Source organism: Rhineura floridana, chromosome 13 (genome assembly GCF_030035675.1).
Source record: "Rhineura floridana isolate rRhiFlo1 chromosome 13, rRhiFlo1.hap2, whole genome shotgun sequence".
In the NCBI taxonomy this organism is placed as follows: domain Eukaryota; kingdom Metazoa; phylum Chordata; class Lepidosauria; order Squamata; family Rhineuridae; genus Rhineura; species Rhineura floridana.
Genome location: NC_084492.1, coordinates 9,527,839 through 9,554,920, shown reverse-complemented (window position 1 = coordinate 9,554,920; position 27,082 = coordinate 9,527,839). Strand labels below are relative to the sequence as shown.

At 41.8% G+C, this 27,082-nt stretch overlaps 1 protein-coding gene across 1 annotated transcript; it reads right to left on the bottom strand.

The window, feature by feature from the left end:
• Positions 1 to 1,315: 1,315 nt before the first annotated feature.
• Positions 1,316 to 26,080, bottom strand: LOC133369384 (heat shock factor protein 4-like). Its single transcript, XM_061594658.1, has 9 exons — positions 26,035 to 26,080; positions 24,734 to 24,948; positions 16,050 to 16,158; positions 10,986 to 11,113; positions 10,135 to 10,157; positions 9,359 to 9,458; positions 7,446 to 7,570; positions 2,990 to 3,095; positions 1,316 to 2,273 (listed from the first exon to the last, which is right to left on the bottom strand). The coding sequence occupies exons 1-9, from the start codon at positions 26,078 to 26,080 to the stop codon at positions 2,223 to 2,225; spliced, it is 903 nt and encodes a 300-aa protein (XP_061450642.1). The 3' UTR covers positions 1,316 to 2,222.
• Between the last annotated feature and the right edge of the window lie 1,002 nt (positions 26,081 to 27,082).

Sequence of the window (27,082 nt, the reverse complement as noted above, 5' to 3'; positions counted from 1 at the left end):
GGCACTTCATACACATTTTTATTTTAGGGCTCGTGGTCCTGGTCTGCCTACAAATATTTGTAGCTCACAAGTCTCCATCCCAAAGTACCATCAGCTTGGAAATGGAATATATTGCAAGGTCTTTCAGGCCCTGTGGCAGACATGGTCGCAGGATGGTGGATTATCTGGCTGAACATTACTTGCAAACTAATTTGCCAGATGCTTAATGAACAGAACACTTTACAGTTGTTTCTGGTTGTATGCATCCTTGCAGATCAAAACAAATACTAGTAACTAGGCACTTTGCCCCTGCGCACCAACCCCAATGCCTAACCCCAGGTACCCACCACCCCCTTGGGGGACAGGTGTTGCTGCATGGAAATAAATGACCACTGCCTCATTCACACGCCTGAGTCAGTCAGCAAGCCTTCCCCCTCCCCAAGCTGCCAGGCCTACTCCCCTCCTTGGGTCCCAAAGCCTTTTCCTCCCTCCACACAGGTCACTGAGCCTTTTCCTGTCCTCCCCCAGGTCACCATTCCACCTCTCCTCAGACCTTCTTCCATGAGAAGGAGAGAAGTCAGCTGATGCAAGCCACAAAGGAAGAGTCAGGACAGCGCCACCACTGTGTTGCTCTCCTGCCACTTCCCTCATCCTTGTCTGCCGGTGAGGTGGGGCAGCAGAGCAAGATAGTTGCTGAGGAGGTACCCTGGCTTGTTCTGACTCTTCCTCCGTGGCTCACCCCAACAGCCTCACTCACCCACCTTGCTTGTTTGTTCATGCCACACCTACCCACCTTGCTTCCCTCAAGCCCTTGCCTCACTTGCGTCACACCTGCCGCATAATGCTGTCGTACACACCATGTGACAGCTTACAAAAATATATGATTAGATATGTATAAAACAGTATTGATCACCATCCTGATCTATGTATATATAACTAAAACACACAGAGCAATGCACTGGATGGCTAAATAGCTTCCTGGCAGAATGCAAGTGAGACCCAAGTACATGTTTACCGTTAACTCCTGAATACATTTCCATAGCGTAGTACATGCGGGCACTGTTGAGGGGAAGCAAAACAAAGGCAGTCCAACACCAAGACCACCTAAACTACATCAGAGGACAAAATACAACTGGATAAACCCATATATACATCCCTGAGCTCCTCGGAGAAAAAGCAAGATTACAGTGTGGGTGCATAGGAAGACAAACCTGCTTAGCTGATACAGAATGCCATAAATATGTATTCACGTAGAAATGAATCAGGAAAATAAAAGCTTACCAAAGCAGAATATGAGAAAAAAGAAAACCTCTTTAATTAGCACAAAACCTTACAAAGGTACAGCATAGTGCAAATTGCAGATTCAGCACATCAAGCATCAAAGCATAAAATAGGCAAGAAACAATCACACCACCTTTCAAGAAAAAAATTGGAAGTAGAGATTATTCTCTTCCCCTTGATTTCCACTTTCCAAAGCAAACCACAGAGACATAGGGTTATGATCTCTATCAAGTAAATGACTTTCATAATCACAAAAAGTTTGGAAGCTAGTTTTGTTTCTTAGTCAATTTCGTAAGAAGAACATTTCTGCACTTGTAACATTGCAAGCAGTGTCCCATCAGCAAGAGGGACTTCAGAACTCATGAAAGCCTGTAGATCTCTACTGTAATATCCCTGATCAACAGCGCAATCCTATGAGAGTTTACTCAAAAGTATTTGACAGTCCAAAGCAAGAATTGCCCAGGAATATACATATCGAACCCTGTGCAGTGTTGCATCACCTTTTGGTGTGTGCTGCCGTTTGTGTTGTTTCTATGCTAAATCATGCAACTTACTACATAGGGTGTTGATGTCTGGATGCAGCCTCACTCGGGGAAGCTTGTTATCACTTTACCTGGGGTCAATCAACCACCATGTTACCCAAGAGAATGCTTGGATAATGGTTTATGTAAGTATTCCTAAATACTCTTAATACAATTAGACAAGAATCACAGACCCAGCAAACCATGGTTTGTCATTCTGGAGCGAGTCTTAGGAACATGTGGTTGTTTTCCATTGATCCTTTCTGATGCAAATTCCTCCCCTCTCGTCCCTCGTTTGCCTTAACCACAGTTCAACACATTACATCTGCATCAACGCTAGCCATAGGAAGAGATGGAAGGATCCATTCATTTTGGTTCTCTCAGTTTCTCGTTTTTCCAATTCTAAATTCAGTTTAGAATTTGTGTGTGGGGGGTGGTGGTTCAGTCTCCCCAAGGGTCACAGAGGATTGTAAAGACAGGCGCAAACTCGCACTGGGGAAAAAATCCACATACATCCAACATTTTCAAATTTTGCTTTTTGAAATTCAGCTCTGCAGTGATTTTTTAAGTCAATCAATATAAAACTACATAAATTATCTACCAAGTGATAAAATTCTTTTATAACTTACAAAACAAAATTCAACTATGTCCATAACTGGGAATGCAGAAAAAATCAAAACAGAAGAATATATATGAGAATTCTTACAAGTATGTGCATGTTTTGCTAGATCCCCCTCCAAATTAATTTTCGTTCTAGCATAGTTGCTTCGTGTGGCCTGTGTGAGTGACCAAGCCGCCTCCTGCCAGCAAATTGTACCTGCTGCTGAATTTTGTTGACTCTACTGCTCACCCAAAAGCCCAAACACCATCCTGCCCACGTGAATTCCGCTCTCTCTCAATCCACCAGACGGTTGTCTAGCAAGTTGGGAAGAGTGCAATTGCGATGGAGAAGACAGAAGGGGGGGGCGAAGCAAGGGTTATCCACCATCTGCTCTCTCACCCACATAACTCTGGTGGGCTGAGCAGAGTGCAGTGGCAATAAGCGGAACAGCAGGTGGTGGGGTTGAAAGGTTAACCATGAGTTTGTGAACGTATGTGTGAATCCCTCCACCCACTACCAGCTTAGGGCCTCTAATGGCGGCTTCCACTAGTTTTAAAAAGAAAAGCAGTGATATGTAAAAGTATATTCTGGTTAGATAAAAACTTACATCCAAAGTGCCGGCAGTTTCAAGGTTGTACTGCTGGTTTCTCAGTAAGATCTGAAGGCTTTCCAGGTTCAAATCAGCACCATCCAAAGGATCAGAGATGTCTGTTCTGTGAAAAAAACAAAAGGAACAGCTGCCCATAGGTATTCAGAATAAAAGTTTGTATAGTATGTTGATCAACACACTCTCCCCCATCGATTCTCCAAGGAGCAAAAGGCAAGTACGTGGTGTTTGTCTTCCACCATTTTATCTTCATAACAATTGTCTGAAGTAGGTTAGAACAACCCAGGATTATCCTATCACAGCTCCATACCTGAGCCAGCATTTAAACCCAAGTCTCTCTCAAGTGCTGCACTCTACTCATTCCATCATCAGACTCCAGCTGGTGCAGCAGTGGGGAACAAAAGAACCCAAGGAGAGCCTGGCTGGATCAGGCCAATGGCCCATCTAGTCCAGCATCCTGTTATCACAATGGCCAACCAAATGCCCATAGGAAGCCCACAAGCAGGACCTGAGCCAAGAACACTCTGCCCTCCTGTGGTTTCCAGCAACTGATCTTCAGAAGCATCCAGCCTCCAACCTAATTAGGCCTCACCTCCTCATTTGGCCCACCAGGCCACATTGGCCACGCCATGCCCACCAGTCAATATATATCGGCATGTGCATGGCCAGGTAAAAAAGGCACCTGGGCTGGGCCAAAACAGGCTTCCAAAGCGCTGCTGAGCAGCTGAAAGTCTTGATGATCAGCTCTGAAGTGTCCAATCATCAGCTGATCGCTGGCACTTCTAATTGCTGCAGGGCTCTTTTGAAAGTTCTATGCAGAGCTTTGAAGTGCCAACTATCAGGTGATTGTCAGGGCTTCAAAGCACCATATTGTCATGGCAACCTCTTCTTCAGGCACTTTTACCCCAAATTGTGTTACTGTTCCTAAGAACAATGGTTCCCTTTGTGAGTAAGCAAGGCCTTATAAAAGAGCCTCCAATACCTTTCTCAGTATTATAGGAGAGACAACTTATTTTGAAGAAGAGCCAGCAAGAACAACCATGAATAATACAACTCTTTTTTATTTATCTATCCCTAATACAGAAAATACTTTCCCTAAGAATGATTAAAAGAGTATTGATCAAGTCTTACAATATAAAAAGTATGTCTTACCAAGCCTGAGTCTCGATCTCTTGGAAACAGCCAAGGTTTTGATCATGAGCCACCCTTACAATCTAGGGTACTTGTATTTATACCTATTTTATGATGTCATACATCTATAGATAAAATACATAATTTTACTAAAATGAATCTCGGGTTACCACTAAACTTTACTCAGTGGTCTTTTTACCATTCCACAAGAAGCCTCACTGAATGAGCTGTTTAGCCTTCTGAACCATCAGAGCTCTTCCGGGTTGCATGGTGAAATTAAGCAATGTATGTCTTGCCTTCAGAGCTTGGAAAAGTTACTTTTTTGAACTACAACTCCCATCAGCCCTAGGCAACATGGCCTCTGGATTAGGCTGATAGGAGCTGTAGTTCAAAAAAGTAACTTTTCCAAGCTCTGCTTGCCTTACAATGATACACATACTTCCCCTAAACTACTGTCTTATGCTAATAATCCTGGATGGGTTCCTATTAAGCGATTATTGGAATCTAAGAGCGTATCTTATACCATGAGCTACAAAAGCTACTTGGATTTTCTTATATGATTTCTATTCTTTAAAATGCATCATCTGCCTCATAATATTGTGGCTAAGCAATTAATTGTCACTTCAAGTTCTGCCTTGTGGTTACTGCATAGAGCTAGCATCCTGTTTTAACTCTGAGGGCTAAACTAAAGGCTGACTCACTTCCTGGTACTTCTTATTGTGCTTTGAAGAGGTTTTTGGTACTTTGAGATACAGAGGTCAACTGCTGTAGGTTGAGCCTATCTATGCGTCTCATAACCACATTGATTGATCCAAAAGACCTTGCAATGTACTTTTGGAATCTTCCAAACCTTGGGGAGTGTTTGGCAAAATTATAGTGGTTCCCTGGGGGAAATTCCTATCTATCCAGGTCTGCATTTGAGTGCGGCTAACTGGATTTTCAAAAAGTGCTGGAGAGATTCTAGCCACTGTGGGCTTGTCCTCCCGTGACAATATCACCTGCCATTGTGATGTCAGGGAGCTGACAGGTGGGTGGCCCCGCCCATCAGTCAGATTTGGCCCACCACCCAGATCCTGTTCCTTACACCCCAGAACTAGCAGGTCAAGGCCACTAGGTTAAGCTGTGGACCTGTGATGGGGTGCCTGTGGCCCTCCAGATGTTGTTGGACTCCAGCTCCCATCAGCCCCCGGCAGCATGGCTATGAGAATATGAGAATAACAGTACTGATTTGCTCTTAGGGATGGAAGGATCTGTCAATTTTGGGTCTCTCGGCTTCTCACTGTTTCAATCTTAAATTTGGTTCTCCACATTTCTGCAATATTTATTTATTTTATTTGTTAGTTGTTTTTTTATACAAATATGTGCACTCAAAGAGACTTACAGCTAATAAAAAGTAAAAGTAAAAGATTAAAATATATAAAGTGCAAAAACAACAACAACCAGTACGTAAGAAAGTGGAGCAACCCTTCAACAGAAGCCCTCCAAAAGCCTTCCAAAGTTAAGAACCAAATGCCTGGGAGAAATGTTTTCGTCTGGTGCCTAAAGATGGATAATGATGGCACCAGGCGTACCTCCCTGGAGAGAGTGTTCCACAAACAGGGGGCCATTGCTGAGAAGGCCCGTTCTCGTGTTGCCACTTTCTGCACCTCCTTCAGAGGGGGCACATGAAGAAGTGCCTCCGAAGCCACGTGCAGGGTCCAGGTTGGTACATACAGGGAGAGGCGGTCCTTAAAGTATTGGGGCCCTGAGCTGTATAAGCTTTATTGGTCAAAACCAGCACCTTGAATTAGGCCCAGAAACTAATTGTTACCCAGTGCAGTTGTGCCAGAATTGGTAGTAATTAGCATTTTTTTTAATCCTCATGAAAAAATTTCAGCATTTTACTGTGAATTTTTCCTAACACTTCTGTATGCAGTTTTGACTAACGTGCACAGTTTTCCAAGCAATTTCTCCTAATGTAATGCATTTTTACATGTTATATTCATTTTTAAGCACATTTCCCAATAATATATGTATTTTTGTAAACATTGCTTCACTGGAGACCTGCATGGCAAAATTCGGGTAAGTGTGACTTTCGAAGGGTAGTTGTGTTTTGCTTCTCATATTGAATGAATAAATGAATAATTTATTTCAGTCGTAGACCAGCAATAGTTCTCATATTGTTTTGGAAAATGGGGATTTGGTTTTAAACGCTAACTGAATCAAATTTCTCCCCTATCCCTGCCAACTCTAAAGCGCTATATAAATGCTGAGCTGTAAATGCCAGACACTCCCAACAAGGAGCTAGTCTAAGACTCAAACTTGAGAGTACCTACGGAAGCATATAACATTTCATTTCATTAAATTTATATACCGCCCATAGCCGAAGCTCCCTGGGCGGTTCACAACAATCAGCATAAAATACAATAAAACACATATTTAAAACAGTTTTTTTAAAAGCTTAAAATTTAAATTTAAAACATAAACATTTTTACACATAGTAAAATGCCTGGGAAAAGAGGAAAGTTTTAACCTGGTGCCGAAAAGATAGTAATGTCGGCGCCAGGCATACCTCGTCAGGAAGACTATTCCATAATTCGGGGGCCGCCACTGAGAAGGCCCTCTTTCTTGTCGCCACCCTCCGAGCCTCCCTCTGAGTAGGCACCTTCGATGCTGAGTGTAGCGTACGGGTACATCCCCCGGTAGTTCTTTTTAACTCAGAAAAAAAAATCCACTTTCCAAGTGATGACTAGAATAAGAAAAGTGCATCCCAAAATTCTAATAAATGCGAATTTCAAAGGATGGCTTTGTTTCGGTCCTCATATTGTTTTGGAAATTGCAAATCTGATAAATTCTGCTTGAAATGTGAACTGAATTGAAAGTCTCACCCATCCCTATAACATCATCCCACTTTCACTACTGTTTGCAAAGGTTTTTGGACAGTCATACTGCTTCATTCTCAACCTGTGCATCCCCCATAGCTTCCTGTTGAAATCCTGCAACTTTTTGTACCAAAAATATTGTTTGTCTGGGGCTGTTGCTTTTGTCCCACTTTTTGTTGCACTCTAGTAAAAGAGTGCCCTTTTGGATGACAACAGTGCAGCAACGTTGGCGAAGCATCGCAGAACAACTAGTACCGTGGCATGATGTGTGGATGGTCCAGTATAAATCCACTACCAACGCACTATTATTGCATCAATGACATGTTGCAGGATACACCTGCAATCTGAAGGAGCCTCAATGGGAAAACTGTCCCTGGCCCATTTAGTATCCTGCACTAGTTTATTTCTTTCTGGCTTCTACGTACATCCAAGTTACTCACTAAAATACTTAATTTATTTTTTACCTCTCACTGTTGGGAGGAGGCTGCATGACTATGGCATTAGACAGTGATGCTTCAGTAACATCTGATATGATCGGCCCTCCAGCGACAGCAGGGCTGTTTAAGCATGAAGCAGGATCTGCAGACGACTGGAGACAAGGAAGGGAAAAATGCATATTTTTATAACACAACAGTAAAGCATCACTGGAACAATTGGTGGTGCAGTTAAGAAATTTTGGACTGTGGACTTGGTGACTGAGGGGTTCTCCCTATACAGAGTGCCTGCACTGGTAGTAGGGATGGAAAGATCTGTCCGTTTTGGTTCCTTCATTTTCTCACTTTTCCAATCTTAAATTTAGTTCTCCGCATTTCTGCAGAAATTTCTGAATCTTTTTTTTAAAATCCTCATGATAATTCTCCAGCATCTGTAAAGTCTGAAGCTGACTACCTCCATCTTTTGTTAGCACTAGCCCAAAGGTGACACTCAGGGTAGCTAAATTTTGCGCAGCGGCCACCACCTGCAGACAGAAGATCTTAGATATGAATCAATTATTTTAATTATTGGTTCCTTTTATATATTTTAGTATTGCTAATTTTATACATTTTATGCCTTCTAATGGTTTTATTGTAAGATGTAAATCGTATATTGTGTAATTTGTATATTGTGTTCATACTATGTTGGCTGGTCCATGACCGAAATAAATTCATTCATTCATTCATTCTCCAGCATTTTAGTGCTAATTTCTCCTACTAAATACATTTTTGTTCGCAGTTTTGACTAATGTACATATTTTTGCATACAAAGTTCTCCTAACAGAATACATTTTTGTATGTTATTTTCACTTTTATATTCATTTTATGCACATCTCACCCCAATATATGCATTTTTGTAAATATTGTTTGGAAAATGGCATCATAAAATTCGAATAAGGACGGCTGTGTTTTGGTTCTCATATTTCAGAAAGCGCAAATCTGATAGATTCAGCTTGAAATGCGAACTGAATCGAATATCTCACCTATCTCTAATCGGTGGGGGGGGGAGTGGAGGTTGGACTAGATGAAGTCACTTCAAGTCTTCTAGGATTCTGTTTCAAAATGTGGCATACCAGCCCTGCTGCATTGGGGGAAGAGCTCTTCTGCTGAGTGGGGTCCTGGATTTCTGTCCTCAAGTTCTGCCCTCTGATGGAGCCACTGGTAACCATGCACTTTTTCCTGTCTCCTGAATCTATACAGCTTCTTATGTATTGTTGCGCAAACCCAAATCTCCAAACAGTGAGAGATTTCCAGGGTTTGGTTTCCCAGGAATTAAAGCCAGCGGAGACTGTGGTGCCTTTAGGATATATGGTTCTATTTATACATATATATATAACCTGAGCATAAGGTAGAAGGGGCTCCCAGCATTAACACTTCAACAAATCTTGCTTCCCTATTAGGCTTCCAGGGACGCTCCCCAAAGCCATGGCTTTGGATTCACACAGAGAGAGCAGGAAGGTTTCTGTCTTTCCCCAGCTCTACATCAGACTAAAAACACATAAGCCCTAGAATGGGAGGGGAATTTCTACTTCATCCCTGACAAAGCATCACCCCAGATGTTCCTATGGCAACACATCTGGTCGTGACCAAGTCTTTAGACATGTTAATGGGGGCACTTGACAAGACTTGGCTAGACCTATTAACAAAAACTGGCTTGACCAGTTCAGCAGGTTCCTTCCAGATACAGAATTACAGGTTTGAAGGGTACCCAGAGACATCATCCAGACCAGTCCCCAGTCCTATATGTTAAAAACCTAATAATTGCTGGCACCTTGCAAATAAATAATATTTTAAAAATTACCTACCAAATATTGCTGGCCTATACGGAATGCTAAACTTTTCTGAAGGGGCTCACAGCAGGCCAGAAGGCTAAATGAAGACTGACAACATAAATCCAAACTTACCAACTGGGTGAAACAGGAATCATGAATGGGATCCATAGAAAAACACTTCCTGAGCTTCAGCATTTGCAGAGCCCAGTGGCTATCATCCAGCATGAGAGGTCTGTTGCGGAAGGAAGACAAAGGACTTCATCTCTGCTGTGTGACTCTCACTAGAACATTCTCACAAGCTCACTGGTTCTGAGAATGAGTGCTGAATCTTTTTCAAGCCACTCAGAGGGAAAAATGAGCTGGTTCTCTCCCACCCAGCTTTTCTTTTGCTTTCAGGATCGCTACCAGCGGAATCCTCAGTGGCGCAGAGTGGTAAGCGGCGGTAACACAGCCGAAGCTCTGCTCATGGCCGGAGTTCGATTCCAACGGAAGGAGGAAGTCTACTCTCCAGTAAAAGGGGTCGAGGTCCACTCAGGCTTCCATCCATCCGTGGTCGGTAAAATGAGTACCCGGCATATGTTGGGGGTAAAGAAAGACCGGGGAAGGAACTGGCAATCCCACCCCATATATACGGTCTGCCTAGTAAACGTTGCAAGACGTCACCCTAAGAGTCGGAAATGACTCGCACTATACGTGTGGAGACACCTTTACCTTTACCAGCGTGTTCAGCTGGTTACCAGAGTTTTTTTTAACGGAAGTCAATATTATCAATTCCATTTAATGTGTATATTTGAATCAAATCATTTCAGATGGTCTTAAAAGCACAACTGGACTCTTCTAGTAAGCTCTTAAAAATAAAGAAGAATGTGGCTAAGCTTAACCCTCGTCCTGGTTCTTGGGGCCAATACTTCACCCGGGCACACTTTTCATTCTGCAATTTACACATAAGTAGTCCTCCTACAGTTTACAGTGTTTTCATGACTTTTTGTTGTTGGTAATTGAAAATTTAAAAATTGTTGTTTACTACATAGACATAAGGAAGAGGAAAGAATTTACTGCTCAGAAAAATTCTACCTCCTCTGGGTCTGGGTGTTTGAGTATTGTCAAGCACATTTATGAAAACTCTATTCATGGGGTCGCCATAAGTCAGCATCGACTTGAAGGCAGTCCATCATCATCCCCTCATACTAGTTGAGGGGAAAGTTGCCCCCTGAGGCAGCTGCCTCGCTTTGCCTAATGAGAGGGCTGTCCCTCTTCCTTACTAGGAAACTAAGGCATACAGTTGTTTAGTTTCACTGTGAGTAATATGCTACTGCCCAGGGATATCAAGAGCATGCAACACTGAATTTGTAGAACATATGCTTGAGGGATGGGCTGTAGCTCAGTGGTAGACCATCTGCCTTGCATACAGAAGGTCCCACGGATGAAAGAGACCCCTGTCCAAGATCCCTGGACAGCCACTGCTAATCAGTGTGTAGACACTACTGAGCTGGACAAACCAATGGTCTGGCTCAGAATAATGCAGTTTCCAGGTGCAGAAGACACCAGGTTCAATTCTTCCCCTGAGTCTCTGCTAAAAAAGGATTTCCGGTAGGAGGTCTATAAAGCACTTCTAAGAACTGCTGCTAGTCAGAGTCTAGGCTACTAGGCCAGATGACTCAACGGTCTGAAAATGTAAGTAGGCTTCATGTTTAGATATATTTCCAAGTGAATTTTGCCACCAGCTTTAGCCTAAGAGTTTGTTATTTGCGTTTCCTACCTTCCTTTTGATGTGTTCTAAGAGGTGCTCATGGCCTTGTAGGAAATAAAGGTGCTGGAACTCAATGTTGTCACGTTCAGGCTTGACAAGCCTGCCTTGTCCAATGTTCAGCACTTTCCTAAAGCCATCTAAAATGGACAAACAGAAAACTGGTGAGAAGCAGAAGGACCGGAGGCCGACTCTCACGTTAGGTATACACCTATGAACATAAAAAGTGTGAATTGTGACAAACACACACTTGCAGACCAGGGCTGGTTCTAGAGGGCAGGGAGACAGGGCATTTACCAGGGCCCTAGAACAGCCATGGGTCTACTTCTTCAATATTTTCACTATCCCACTTCACTTGGAGCCCCCAATAAGTTGTTGGGCAGTGCAAGAAACTTCTGTTTGCACGTCCTGCCTCTTCCAAATTAAGGGTGGTATCCACTGGGGGTCCCTTGCCTATGGATCCAAAATATCTTGGAGGCAGCAGTGTAGCAATTGTGTCACAATAGCACACTTATCAAAGAGACCTGATTTAGCCACAGCTCCTTCCTGAGAAAACACTTTGCAGCAAATCTGGATTTGCCTCTGCAAATCCCAGGAAGAACAGAGAAACAGCTTGCTCAAGCTCCCTGTTCTCTCATCTCCACTTCGTAAAGACTGATCTAACCACAAGAACGTCCCTTCTGGATAAAAGTAATGATCTAGCTAGCTCAACAGAGCTGATTTATACAATCAGTAGTTTGCTCTGGACTGTACCACTTCGGGCTGCATGAGTTGTTGGGGTGTTTTTGAGAGGTACGTTCCTGGAACAGTCCAGAAAAAGATGTCTATTTTTTGACTCTGTTGACTGTTTAACCTGGGCTTCAGATGCTTCAGAGGAGATGGTCACAGGCAAGGCATTATGGGGATATAATGAAATCAAGAGGTGAAATGGATTTGCTCCCCAAGGCTCTGTACACACTAACCCGTTTGTAGTACAAAAATGTATTTTTTTCTCAATCCAGATTAGTTCATGCTCATCCTCAACATGCTGCTTTCAATCAAGATTGATTCTAGATCCTGCTGTCCACAAGGGTGGGCATGGATACTTGATACACATTGGAAAACACACCTTTTTATTAGGTCACCCGTATCTTTTCCTGCACATGCCCCAGGTGAATGAAGAAGGAAGTAGTGATTGCAATCTTGATATATGCCCATCCAGAATGTCACTGAGCAGGTGTGGATATTCACACACACAGAGCTGTGATTGTTTTCAAACTGACACACTGTGGAATAATGCAGAATCAAACAGCAATGAGCTTTTATTTTTCGAATGAAACCATTTTCTCAAGAAGCACCTTTCAGGGGCAAAAATATGCAGCAGACCTTGACTGTGTGTGGGGACTACATAGAAAAAACAAGTATTCAATCTCCATTGATTATAGAATAAAACATTGTGTGTACACAGCCTAAGACTTGCAAAGTTTGACATGGAATATTCTCCTATATCACCTGAATCACACTTGGTGATGACTGATTGATATCTGACAGTTTATAGTTGGTCTGTAATGGTACATGATATTAGGCAGTGCTGATGGTGGATATATTGTAGCATATTGCAATAGGCTTCATTTTACTTTCACATGGGCTGTGAGCACACTAGCTGTCTACAGCAAAGGGTTTCCATTGGCCACACCTGGAGGGGGAACAGGTTGATCTGCCAATCAGTTGCAAAATCTCTTTGAAGCTGAATTTTAAAAAAAGCACTCAAGCTGCTCCCACCAGATTTTAAAGGAAAAAGGGGTGGGGTTTGACTAGCATCATGTGCCCGTTTTCAGAAAAGATAGGTGGAGATGCACTAGAACAGGCAAAGCACTAAGTGCCTCTTTACCCTGGGCATTTCCCACATTGTCTGCAATCAGAATCAGTCTACACACTGCTGAGGATTCTGGAACATTTTGTGTCACAGCCTTGCTAACCAGGTGCCCTCCAGATGTTTTGGACTACTGGCTGGGGCTGAGGGGAGTTGTCATCCAAAATATCTGGAGGGTACCACGTTGGCAAGGGCTACCTAGAACATGCATACTAAGGACTTCCGGGAAGGGTGACTTCGCTTGTGCCTGCTTTTGAGACGGGCTCCCGCCTCAAAAGAAGCTTATTCAGATATAAATCAGTCAGAACATTTTTTTTTGACTGATGAAATTTCTCCCGGGCAGGGAGAAATGTAGAGATCAACCTCAAAAGCCTGTTTTTGTTGGGAGGACTGGATTTCATTAATTTATGAGAAAAGGTCCAGCCAGCAATGCCGGACGGACTTCCGAACAAGCTCTATCTGATTAATGCGATACGTTTATCTTTTCTTCAAAGAGAAAACGGACTAATAGGCAAGCACCCTTCTTTCTATTATTTTTTTTACTTGGTTTAAATTGTTGCAGCAAAAAGAGATTTGTCAAATGAATCAGCTTTAAATAACTTCTGGGTGAGCTATAACTCTTCTCTGTTATTCACGAAATTAACAGCTTATCTCTGTTTCTATTGCAAAAAGCTGTCCTGGAAGTGCATTCTAAAGATATAAACAGAAGAGGGATTTCTATTCCGAGGAACATTATATTGTCTGGGACTATTCTCTTTTTGGTCTATTTTATTTTGACGAATCTGCTTCTTCACGACGCCACTAACTGTTTTGATGCTGGGAACTAAATTTGTTTTGTATTCTTGAACATAGAGAGATAAGGCAGGCTGCTCTGTTTATACTGTGATGTCATCAAGCCTGGAATATTAACCCAATTGTTGCTGAAATAAGAAGTGGTTCTTCTTTATTTTTGTTTTGTTTTGTTTTCGTGGTTTTAAAAATGGCAATCAAGAAAGTGGCTGAGAATCTGGAACTAATTATGTTTCAGAAAATAATGGATGAGATTGAGATAACGAAACAAACCCTGCGACAGGGCAGTAAGGAGCTGAAAATTGAACTGAGCAAAATGACGCAGGAGCTTAAAGAAATAGGGGATCCTGTGAGAGAGGAGAATGAGATCAGAGATGAGAAAAGAAAAAATAAAGGGAAGATACAAGCCCTGGAGATTGGAACAAATGTGGAATTGGAAAAAGATCTGGAATTTATGGATATTAGAAATAAAATCTACTGTTTGGAATTTAACGTTATCTCTGAAGAAATTAATGAAGATATTAGAGATAAAGTTATCAATGGCTTGGATAATCTTCTGGACTGGAATGACGTGATGGAGCTTGATATAGAGAAAATCTATGGAATTAACTGCAGCCATGTGACAATGGAAAAACTCTCAAGAGATGAGCCAGTGCATTTTGTAAAAAAGAACACAGATATGACTTTACAACAATATTTCAGCAACTTATTCAGAATTGATGGCAAGAAAATATTTGGGATAGAGGAAATTCCCATCAGACTCTTATTATATGACTATGGCTACAACAGCAAGATTATTATGGAATACTGATAATGGAAGATTGGACACTGAAATTACTGGACTTAACAGGACTATTGAAGATGGAAGATGGAATTAATAGGGATAATGGAATAATGGCTATTGAAATTATTGGACCTAACAGATTTTGATGAGATGGATTAATCGATATGTTTATTTGGACTATGGTTATGACAATAAGATTATTATTATTATTAACGAGATGGATTAATCGACATGTTTATTTGGAGAAAAATTGATAGATATATTTCTTAAAGAATTGAAACCTCTCTTTGACTTTTTGTGGAAAGAATAAAGTAATGTTTATGAGATTTGATGATTAATTAAGATAACTACTGGAGGAAAGTGATTTTATAATATAATTTAAGAGACAGGATTGTTATATATTGTAGACCTACAACTGATTTGATCTGCGACAAATGGGAAGTCAACATTTTATTTTTTTGTTTAATCATTTTTGTTTTGTTTTGTTTTTTGTCTTTGAATGTTTTATGATTTTGTTTTGTATGTTTTATGAAAATTTGAATAACAAATTATTGTAAAAAACATGCATACTAAGCACATATGGGGAGAGTGTTCTTGCACTCGGGTCCTGCTTGCGGGCTTCCCCCAGGCACCTGGTTGGCCACTGTGAGAACAGGATGCTGGACTAGATGGGCCACTGGCCTGATCCAGCAGGCTCTTCTTATGTTCTTATGTTCACATTTTATTCCACATAATTTATTCTGCTTCTGCTACCCACAAGGAGATGGCAGAAGCTATGTAGGGTTTAGTACCTGTATGCCTTCCAGCAAGAGGCAAACAGCTGCACTGGGAGGAGGGATTTCAACATCAGAGGCCCCAGCTCCAGCTCCCCCACTAAGAGAATCATAGGACAGTAGAGTCGGAACGGGCGTCTAAGGTCATCAAGTCCAACCCCGTACTCAATGCAGGAATCCACCTCAGCAGGTGGCTGTCCAGCTGCCTCTTGAATCCCTCCAGTGTTGGACAGCCCTGCTGAAGTGCAGCAGGTGAGTCTGAAGGGTAAGACCTTTTGAGGTGACTGCTTTTTAACTGGAGTCCTCAAAATGGCTCACAAACTTTTATAAAATGCAATCAACCCATTAAAAGCCAGACATCAAAAACCAAAAAACCCAAACAAGCAGTCCACCTGGGTGCCAAATGATCAAGTGCCAAATGATGCCTTCATCTTTCTCTATCTTTTGCTTCCTTCATGTTGTCCTACTGCTAGTTGCTGATATACTACTTTTTATTGATAATTTGGCTGTGTTCACTGACATTTTTATTTGGATTCTTTGAAGAAAAGTGGGATTTCAAAGTGCAAACATTATCATTGCCTCATTCATTCCTCTCCTCTTTCCTCCATTATACTAGTAAGAAAGCACTTTCTACATCGGGGGGGGGTCTACATCTGGCCCTCCAGAAGTTGCTGAACTACAAATCCCATCAACCCCAGCAAGCCCGACCAATGGCCAGGGATGATGGGAGTTGACCCTCCAGATGTTGCTGAACTACAAATCCCATCAACCCCAGCAAGCCCGACCAATGGCCAGGGATGATGGGAGTTGACCCTCCAGATGTTGCTGAACTACAACGGTTCCCCACACCTGTTCTGTATCTTGGGAGTGTTACTTACACATATTCAGCTGTCGCACGAAGCTGGCCATATTGTTGTGTTTGAAATACTTGGGCAGCACCTCCTTTGCAAACTGACCCTGATCAAAAACATGGAAGCTGGTGCCAGTCTAAAAAAAAAGGAAAAAGAAAAAAAAAAGGAATTAAGGAAGTTTAGGCCTACCTGCACATTACTACAAAGCTCTGCTAAACTGAGATTCAACCAACACGTGAAACAGGATTAATTACAATCTGGCATCTTCACACAGCTAGCTGAAATTTGCATTCCTTTCTCCATTTCTGAGGTGTTCTTCTTGGTGCTTTAACTCAGATTTAGATATTTGAAAAACTGACAAAAGAGTCTTATGGCACCTTAAAATCTGACAAATCCATTACAGTCAGTGATAACTGGAACTGAGAGGTATGTTAAACAGGCACACTTTCAGCTCTGTCGTTTTTGCATGTCATTGCATTCAACTCCCACTTTACAGTTTTCCCCTTTATATTTCTGCCAATTAAGTTTTCACTTCATGCCATCTGACAAAGTGGGCTTGAGTCCATGAAAGCATATGCCATAATGAATGTGCTGGACTTTAAGACCACAAGTCTTAATGGCAGGTGTGAAGAACCTTTGGCCCTCCAGATGTTGCTGAACTACAACTCCCATCAACCCTACTAAGCATGGCAAGGAATGATGGGAGATGCAGCCCCGCAAGAACTGGAGGGCCAAAGATTTCCCACACCTGCTCTATGGGATGTATCCAACACTAGTCATACTCAGAGTAGACCCACTGAAATTAATGGACCTAAATTACTTATGCCCATTTATTTCAGTGGGTCTACCCTGAGTAGGAGTAGCACTGGATACAACATTGGTTTTGCTGGAATCCAGATCCCCCTTCTGTGATTTTTTTTTAATTGAGATTTACCACTGATATGCAAGTTCTGCTACATACAAGTAATCAAAAACAGAAATCCACCCCAAACTCATTTTGAAATAAAGTTTGGTGATTTAAAACAAGGAATTTGAGGGAGGAATAGTTTAGGGTTGATTCACTTTTGGTTAGCAGAGATAATAATGAACTTGATATTACACCATAATTGTTTTATTTGTTTAGCAATATGCCATTACAAACATAGATAATTTAAAGCTGAGACACAAATGTAGCTCTTAAATTCCTAACTGCCAGGGCAAATAAGGAAACACGCAATGAGATATATATTTCTTTGTCCGATAATTAAAAAAAACACAAACTCACATGGTGCAACAAATTTTTTCCTATGACTAAATTCAGACAGATATTTCTCACAAGGATGTTTATATAAAGGACACTGAGTAACATAATGAACGACATCCTCTATAGCTGTTTTACAAAACACACAAAATGGTGTTCTAAGGGAAGTTTTTTACAACGACCAGTGAGAAACTCAGAGGGCATGACATTAAACCTTGACTCAGTAAAAGCAATTCTGCGTGGAGCTAAAGTAATTACCTTTAAGTAATTAGCTTTCTGATGGTCTATTTTAAAGCATGGATACAGCCTGGAGAACCTTGAAGAGTGGATAGTTAGCATATCAGCTAAAGAAGCTCTCCTGTACACAAGCAGCTTTAACTGTACTTTGGACAGTAACTGAAACTCAGTCAGCTCAGTATCAAATTCTCTAACAACTATATGTAAAGCAGCAACTCTCTTTGGGGCATTTAAGGGCGAGCTATAAGCTATGGAGACCAGACGGTAGGGTGGCAAAGCTAATATTCTGTTGTGAACATTTAGGAGACGAACCTGTATTCTGGCCTGAAGGTCAACCCGCTTCTGCACGAACATGCACAGCAGGAGTACCAACAGGCAGGCCCAAAGCCCTTTTAAAAAAAGAGCTTTGAACCCTCTCCAACTCACAAATTAGTGAGTGGCTAAGACCCCAAAGCTCTACACCATATAACAACATAGGACAACCTTTGCCAAAAAATTTTTTAGGGCTGGAACAACCATTTCCCACCCTTGGTGCAGCATCCATGTGAACCTTCCAAAAGGAGTTTGCTGCAAAATGGACTCCTAAATAGCAAAATGATTTAGTCTGTTGGATACGGTTAATAAAAATTGACCAATTGAATATAGGAGATCTCTTACCAAATACAACCACTTTAGTTTTTGAGAAGTTGATAACGAGCTGTTCCTGCTGACAATATTTAGCCAACAAATCCATCTGCTTGTTCAGGCCACCCCTTCTTAACTGAACTTGACATGTTCATTGATGATATTGTTTTGATTCAACATAAAAGGATAACCTGCTTGCCTAACTGGAGAGTCCAGACCCTGGTGTCTCCAAAGCAGTTTCTCCACAAATAAGGCTGAACTAGAATGTCAAACCAATGCTTTTATTGAAAGGAAAAAATAGTGATAATCACTCAGTTTTGATGATGCTAGAAAAAGAACAAATAATGATGTAGACAATTCAACTACTAGTACAAAGCTCCTTCTACAGTCAAAGTATGTTGGGGGTAGTAGTGGCCACTGAGCCACAATTCAATGAGGGGCCCCAATACTCTCTATTTTGCTGCCCTCCCCAAGTAGAAAATGTCCTGGTGAGCAACATTTTGACTTGCATCTCTGTCGCTCTCAGGGACCAGCATGGTGGTTTCAGCAAGGCACCAGATATCTTCAGAGGTGAGATGAGGTTAGGTTAGGTAGGTGGCTCCCAGGGACAGAGCCACCACTGTGGTGGCACTATGGCTGGCAAACCTCCATCCCAGAACAATTCACCAAATACCAGTGATATTCATGCTTACATATCTTTGCTCTTTTTCAGGTATTTAGTTATTAGCTTTGTTGCAGCAGCCTTAATTAGTATTGTAAACTTCAGTGGGACTACTCTGAGTAGAACTAGCACAGAATACCACCCATAGTCTTGCATCCAACTTAATCCTACTCAGAGTAGACTCACTGAAATGAATGCACCTATGTTAGTCATGTCTGATTTCAAGAGCTCTACTCTAAGTAGAACTAACACTGGCTGCTATTCATAGACTCTATATCAGCCTTGATTCTTTGCAACATTTTTATTGTTTATATTTTTTTATGTTTTGTACATGGCTTCGGAGGCCTGACGGTTGGAGGAAGCTGTTCCACAGGCAGGATCTTGGCAGCTCTCATCGGATGCCCAGACAGCACCTCAGCAGATGCCTCCTTAGCTCTCTTTAGGAAAACTCTTAGCTAAGCTCCTCCTTTGGCTCGTCCTTGAAGGACGGGAAGGCAGGCCGCCCTCTTCTATTGATAGGCAACAGCTCATAGACACTATGCACATGAACTAGAGAAATAAAGGCCCAAGGGGGGGGAACAGGGGGAAAAAACCAGAAAAATCTGTTTTTCCTTTCTTTTAAAAAGTTTTTTTTGGGGGAAAAGGTGTTATTTTTCAGGCCTTCACATCTCTAACACCTCCCACCCACCTTGTCTTGTAGACGTAAATACATCAGGACTGCCATAGCCTTGAGAGCTAAAAGTAGAGTGTGACATCAAGGATGAAATCTTTCCCCCCAGACAAAGTTGCCCACTTCCATCTGCAAAACTCCTGAACACTTGGGATGACAGAACCAAAACAAGTAAAGAAACAGGCCAGAGATAGGAACGCAGAGGAGAGCCTTCTGAGTAGTGGCACAGCTGCTTTGTAACTCCCTCCCTTCTGGGATAGGGCTGACCCCTAATTTTTAAAAAAACTGAAGACTTGGTTATTCACTCAGGCTTATATTTCACTTTTTATTACACAGTTTTCATATGTTGGTTGGTTGCAACTTGCATTGTTTTTAATAACCACCTTATGAACTTGAAACTATTTCAGTTGTAGCCCGCTCTGAAATTACTGTGCAATGAAGTGAGGGTAGAAAACCTTTATTAAATAAAAGCAAAGTATGGAATACAGACAAAATCTGATGTATTACTGGTGCAACTTGATCAAATGGGGCAAACTGTGAGCAGCACAAAGTGTGAGAAGTAAAACTTAGTGGACTTTAGAACCAGTGATGGCTCAAATAGGGATATCTTTTTGGAGGACTACTGACTTGTTTGCCAGCTCCTACACATCCTGGAATATACAAAGTGGAGCAAAGGAAGAGGGAGAGATGTCAACTCAAAACCAAAATTCTGAAAAAGAAACAGAGAAGGTGAAAGATTAAAGAAAAGCATGAAGAGGAAGAGACAGTTAAAGCAGTCCTCAGCCAGCGAACCACCTATCATGAACCTCCATGATAGAAACCAGCAGCTAACAGACAGAAGGACCTGTGAAAGCAACTGGTCTACCTTTGACCTTGAACATCTTCCAAAAGTAACTCTGACTTAGCCAAGAAAAAGACTGGCCATGTTTCTCTTTACTTCTGCTCTCTACTTGCCCGGGAACCTGAGGTTTCATTTAAGGTGTGGGAAACAACCAGCTTACAAGCCAGGGTTTATTTTCTCAGGTGTGTAACCCAGTACCATAGCAATTAGGAGGAACTTGGCCTGTTATCTCCATCTTCAAAAGCAATCTATAAGGTGGCCTCATAGTTGCAACATCCCACTGAGTTTTTAACATCTTACCCAAGGGAGAACTCAAACGTTTGCTACATTTTTGTGACATTTTGCTTATCCCTAATCAAATTATCACCCACTTTTGGAGCATTTTTCTTAGGGGCCAATACAACTATCCTTGCTTTCTATGGCCTAACAACAATATAACACTCCGCTGTATAATTAACCATGCTTCAGGGTTTGGGTTATTTGTATTTTGTTCGGGCAGTTATGTCTGCTACTTAGTAAATTGTGTTATTTATTGAAAATCCAAAAAGATACACATACATGTTTGTATGTGTACATTAGGGATGAGCAAGAATTTCAATTCAGTTTGCATTTCAAGCCAAATCTATAAAATTCACAATTTTCAAACAATGAGAAGTGAAACACAGCCATTATTCAAAATTCACACTTACTCAAACTTTGCAATTGAGTTCACCAACCAACCAGTTTTTTAAAATGCGTAAGGGAAAGTGTACGTAAAAATGAATGAGTGAAAATAACATGCAAAAATGCAATATAAGGTAAGAAATGGCTTGCAAGAATGTGTACGTTAGTCAAAACTGCTTACAAAAATGTGTTTTAGGAGACATTCACACGAAAATGCTGCAGAGTGTTCATGATTTTAAAAAAAATCACAATTACAGAAATATGGAGAACTGAATTTAAGACTGGAAAAAATGAGAAACTGAGAAAATGGAAATTGACATATCTTTCCATCCCTGGTGTATAAAAACTTATGACTTTGTGTGTGTTTCCACCCTATTCCTGTGACTGCAATTTGTTCTAAACTTTTTAATTTTTAATATTGAATTTTCAAATAAACTTTAATAACATGAGGCCTACTGTGCTGCAGCGGACAGCAAGAGATGGGCTTGAACACCAGAGAGACCTGGATTCAAATGACAGTTAAGGGTGGAACTACATATTAGAAAGCAAACACAAGCTGCAGATTTGCACTATGTTGGTTTACTTCAGCAGGTGGGGAACCTCAAGCAGGGATGAATGCTTAACGCTGGAAAAATAAGAACCTGAGAGAAACCAAAACCGACAGATTTCCCTTTCCTCCCCACAGACCATTAGGTGTTGGACTGAAACTCCCTTCACCTCCAGTTACTGGCTCTGCTGCTAGAGTCCCACAACATCTAACAACCACAGGAGAAAAAGGCATTATAAGAGCATCTTTGGGTCTGCCAGGATCAGTCATAAGTATGCTAATAGACGTGTTCTATCATATCAGATCCTCCGTGGTGCAGAGTGGTAAGCGGCGGTAACGCAGCCGAAAGCTCTGCTCACGGCCGGAGTTCGATTCCAACGGAAGGAGGAAGTTGAATCTCCGGTAAAAGGGGTCGAGGTCCACTCAGCCTTCCATCCATCTGTGGTCGGTAAAATGAGTACCCGGCATATGCTGGGGGGTAAAGAAAGGTGGGGAAGGAACTGGCAATCCTACCCCATATATACGGTCTGCCTAGTAAACGTCGCAGGACGTCACCCTAAGAGTTGGAAACAACTCGCACTACAAGTGCGGGGACACCTTTACCTTTTTATCATAAGGCAGGATTGCCTGAAAGATAGTCTTGCACCTCATATATCTAGTCAATCACTGTACTCTACAGGTGAGGGCCTCCTGCAGATACAATCTCATCAGGAAGTCCGTTCCGCACAACACATGAAGCAGACCTTTAGTGTTGTGGCACTACCCCTTAAATATTGGACAGGAACTGTTTCAGTTGTCTTTCGATACCTATGGAACACCTTCCTCTTTCAACAAGCCTTTTAAGAAGAGACCTTATCCCAGTCTGCAACTGCATTGAAATTGTTTTTAAAGATGTTTTTGGAGCTTCATCATTTGTTTGCTGCCCTGGGCTCCCTTTGGGAGAAAGGGCGAATATAAATTTAAATATTTTTTTATTATATTGTTAACAACATGCAATTGGGAGAAGTATGCACGAATCTGCCTCATACCAATTTGGACTACTGGTCCATCTAACTCAGTCTTGTCTACACTGAGTGGCATTTCAGACGTGGGTCAATCCCAGTCCGAGCAGGAAATGTCAGGGACTGAAAATTGCCGCATGCAAAAACAGATGTTCTACCACTGCACTACAACACGTACTCCACTCTGGAGTGACAGCCTTTTGCATAACATTTGTTGATGTTTTTACTAGCAAGCTACTTTGAACCTTCAGTATCAGTAGGCCTCTGCATACCAGTTGCTGGAAATCATATGGACCCCCATCCTGTTTGTCGGCTTCCCATAGACACGTGGTTGGCCACTGCAAAAAACAGAACACTGACCTTGATCTTTACTCTGGTGCAGCATGGGTCTTATTTTCTTAAATTTTTAAAAGCACCAATTAAAACACCTGCATTTCATTACATTTATAATAATCTCTGTGGCACTCTCTGGGTTAAACCTCTCAGAGAAGCAAATTAAGAATAAAACAAGCATACATATATACACAACAGCAAAAAGTTAAGTCAAACAAACACATGCTGTAATAATTCAGTATCCAAAAGTCCTAGCCAAAAGGAGAGCCAGCTAGGTATGGAAAACATGTGTCCATTTCAGTTCTCTCAGTTTCTCATTTTTCCAAACTTAAATTCAGTTCTCCACATTTCTGCAGTAATTTGTGATTTAAAAAAATCCTCACGAAAATTCTTCAGAATTTTAGCAAGTTCTCCTAATAAACACAATTTTGTGGGCGGTTTTGACAAATGTACACATTTTTGCAAGCCATTTCCCTCATATAATGCATTTAACATTATTTTAACTTTCACTGTCATGCACGCTTTCCCCTAACATATGCATTTTTGTAAACACTGTTTGATTGATGGACTGCATAGCAAAATTCAAGTAAAACAGCTCCATTTTATATTTCAATTTTTCTGTTTATTTGCCCATTTGTGTTTATAAATACAATAAAAAACAGCTCCTGGAGCAACTCTTTAGGAAAAGGCAGCTGTAATTTCATGCAAGGAGCAGGGATGGGCAGTCTGACAGATTTCCCTTTCTCCCATTTTTTATTTTTCCCCAATCTTCATCATTCTCCACGTTTCCATACCAGTTTGTGATTTTTTTAAAAAAGATTATCATGGACATTTATTAGCATTTTAGTGCTAATTTCACCTAATATGCACATTTTTGCAAAGCAATTTCCCCTAATATAATGCATTTTTGTATGCTGTTTTCAGAAATATACACATATATATGTACACTTTCCTGCTTTTTGTACGCACTACTTGGCTGAAGAACTGCATTGCAAAATTTGGAGAGATTTGAAGGATGGTTGTGTTTGTTTGCATGTATTGACACATTATGCAGGATCAAGTGCTGGGAGTCTGGCCCACCGATTGGGGTGGGGGGAGAGTTGGATTTCCATCCCGATGTCAAAAGCTCTGCACATACTAAGCAAAACAACTGGGTGTAGGAACAGTCTTCTCCCCAATATACTAAACTTACTATATTCAGGAAACTTTTTATGTTGACAGCGTAACATGACACTCCACCCCCACCTACAATATGAAGCAGTGGTCCAGACTTCCATCTGCCTTGGTGAGACAGATTGAACTTGGTGAGATGAAATAAACTATATAGGATTGATCAAAAAAGCATCTTGAAAAAAATAAGCCCAAATATATTACTCTAGGAGTCCAAGCCTTGGTTCTGGCTAACATAGCCCCTGCAAGATGCTTAGACAAATGGTTCTCAAACTTTCCCCCACCCCACTTGAAATAGCCAAGGGTCTTGGTGAACCACTTAATGATTTTCCGGCCTGTTGTAGTAATTGTAATGCACTGTGCTAGACACTGTATGACTTTCAACTTATTTCTATTGCTTCTTTTCTTTTCTATCTTTCTTTTATTACAGTTCCATGGACTTCAAACTGTAATACAACGAAACACAAGAAAAAAAGCAGCAATAAAAATACAATTAAAAATCAATATTAATGTTTAATGCTATGGATGTGCCATCTCTCATCTTCAACCGCAAATCCAGACATGCCACGAACCACCTGAATGAAGCTTGCAGACCACTGGTGATCCACAGACCAGTTTGGGAACCTCTGACTTAAATACACAGTCCCTACAAGTGCCTGGAGTTACATTTCCATCACCCTTTTTAAACACCAAGTCAGCAGCTTCCAACATTAGCCATACTCACAATACTCCAGCAGATGAGATGACTGGTCTCAGGATCTTCTACTAGTGTCCACAGCTTGGTGAGAAACGCTGGTACATTATTGGAGTAGCCATCCATAGCCAGGGAAGTAGATGAATCCTGCACAGCTTTGTATGTTCTGACTACACTAGCACCATCTCTTTTGCCACAGCAAGCCTCCCTTTCTCTCTGTGCATATGTCAGAGGGAAAAGCCAAACTATTTAGTGATCTGGGCATAGCCAAGAAAACATCCTCCCACAAATCACATCAGCAGTGTGGCTGGCTCTCTTCCAAGTTCAGCACAATGTGTAGGCATGGCCAACCATCAGGAACAATGCACAGAATGAAAGTGCACCGTTATCTAGATTGCACAAAGCCGTGAATAAAGATGGAAAGAGAATACACTTGCTTGCACAAACACAGTAGGCCAAGAGGTCAGCAAAGCACTGGAAAGAGCCAAGGTCGCTCCTGCCATTTTATCTTCAACATGCACAACCTGAAGGAAGAGAATTGGAAGCACATCTGCTTCAAGTCCTTCAGTTTTATTTTATTTGTTAATTCAACTTTTAGGCTGCTTTTCAGCCTAGATCGGTGCTCAAGGTGGTCTACAAGAGGACAATTACAGCAAGGAAAGTCAAGCCATTAGAAAAGGTTTTAAAATATATATACTACAGTAGATATAGTTCATAGCAAGTGACAATAGCAGGATTAAAGGTGCACCATCTGGTGGCTCATGTTACTGGGCAGAAGAGTTGAGGAGGCCAACATCATCTCTGTGTATGCCTCAGAGGCCACCCTCTGTCTCTGATGCCTCTGTTCACAAGCAGTTCCTCCTCAGCCAGTCACTAGCTAATTGACTATAGGAGCCTTAAAATCAGCTGATTTCCAGAGCAATGTTCTACAGAGGTAAGAGCCCTAAAAGTCTGGTGTGGGGAACCTGCGGCCCTCCAGATGTTGCTCAACTGCAACTCTCATCCGCCTCAGCAAGCATGGCCAATGATGGGAGTTGTAATTCAGCAACATCTGGAGGGCCAAAGGTTTCTCACACATGCCCTAACCAGACAGAGGGAAGGGAGAAGAACCCCATGATTGTGCTAGACCAGCCTTTCCCAATTAGTGGGCCACCAGGTGTTGCTGGACCACAACTCCCATCAGCCTCAGCCAGCATTGCCAATGGTCAGGAAAGATGGGAATTGTGGTCCAACAACATCTGGTGGCCTACTAGCTGGGAAAGGCTGTGCTAGACTCACCTATCAGAGGACCCAATGCCTAAGCTTTGGACTTCATTTCTGGGTGGAGTTACATGCATCTGTTTCAATCAGTGCACAGCAAGTAATGCGAGCCTGCATCTGTTGCTAAGAGCTACATGGCAGAAGTTCAAGTGGACTGCTTGCCCCATACTTCCATCTCTACAGGAGAGCAACATCTGTATGATTTCTGCCTGGCAGCTGCCATCAAACACAAATATCCTCTTGAAATGGGAGAAGATGGCTACCTTGTCCAGGTGGAGTTCATAATTCTGAAAAGGTGAAGGAGTGGCCTGAGAATTTGACTATCCTGGACCACAGACACTCCTGGTAAATAGTCAGAACTCTCATCTTCAGATCAGAGTTGCAGTCTTAGCATAGCACACCTCCGAACCCTGGGTTATATCAGTTCTACTCAGACCAGACCCATTAAATCAAATGGACCCAAGGTATTCAGGTTCATTCATTTTGATGAGTCTACTCTAAGTGGAATGCAGTGAGATACCCTCCCCCTTCATTTAGGAAAAGAAGCTTCAACTCTTAAGTAGCCACTGCAACTTTCACACGGGTTGTGCCCCAAAGCTATGATATGGAGTATTTGGACTTGTATGGGCACCAGAGTCCAGAAAGTAATTGACACACACACGTTTCCTGGGGAAAAAAGAGGAGTTCCTTCCCCGGCCTGCAGTGAAGGCTGGTGGCTCTAATGTCAGCGGGGCAGTGAGCCTGCTCCAGGTTTTAGTCTGAACTTTCGAGGAAATGTCCAGGGTGCAGTACCTAGGACAGCTCCTTGAAAGTTCAGACTAAAACTCGGAGCGGATTCCACTACCCCTCTGACATCAGAGCCAGCAGCTTCCACTGCCTGCCTATTTCTGGCATATGTGCTAGGTCAGCCTTTCCCAACTAGTGGGCCACCAGATGTTGTTGGACCACAATTCCCATCTTTCCTGACCATTGGCAATGCTGGCTGAGGCTGATGGAAGTTGTGGTCCAGCAACACCTGGTGGCCCACTAGTTGGGAAAGGCTGTGCTAGGTGATATAACACCAAACTAGGACTAAAGAAAGCTCTTGCTTTAAATATACAATAGGTTAGACTGGATAGC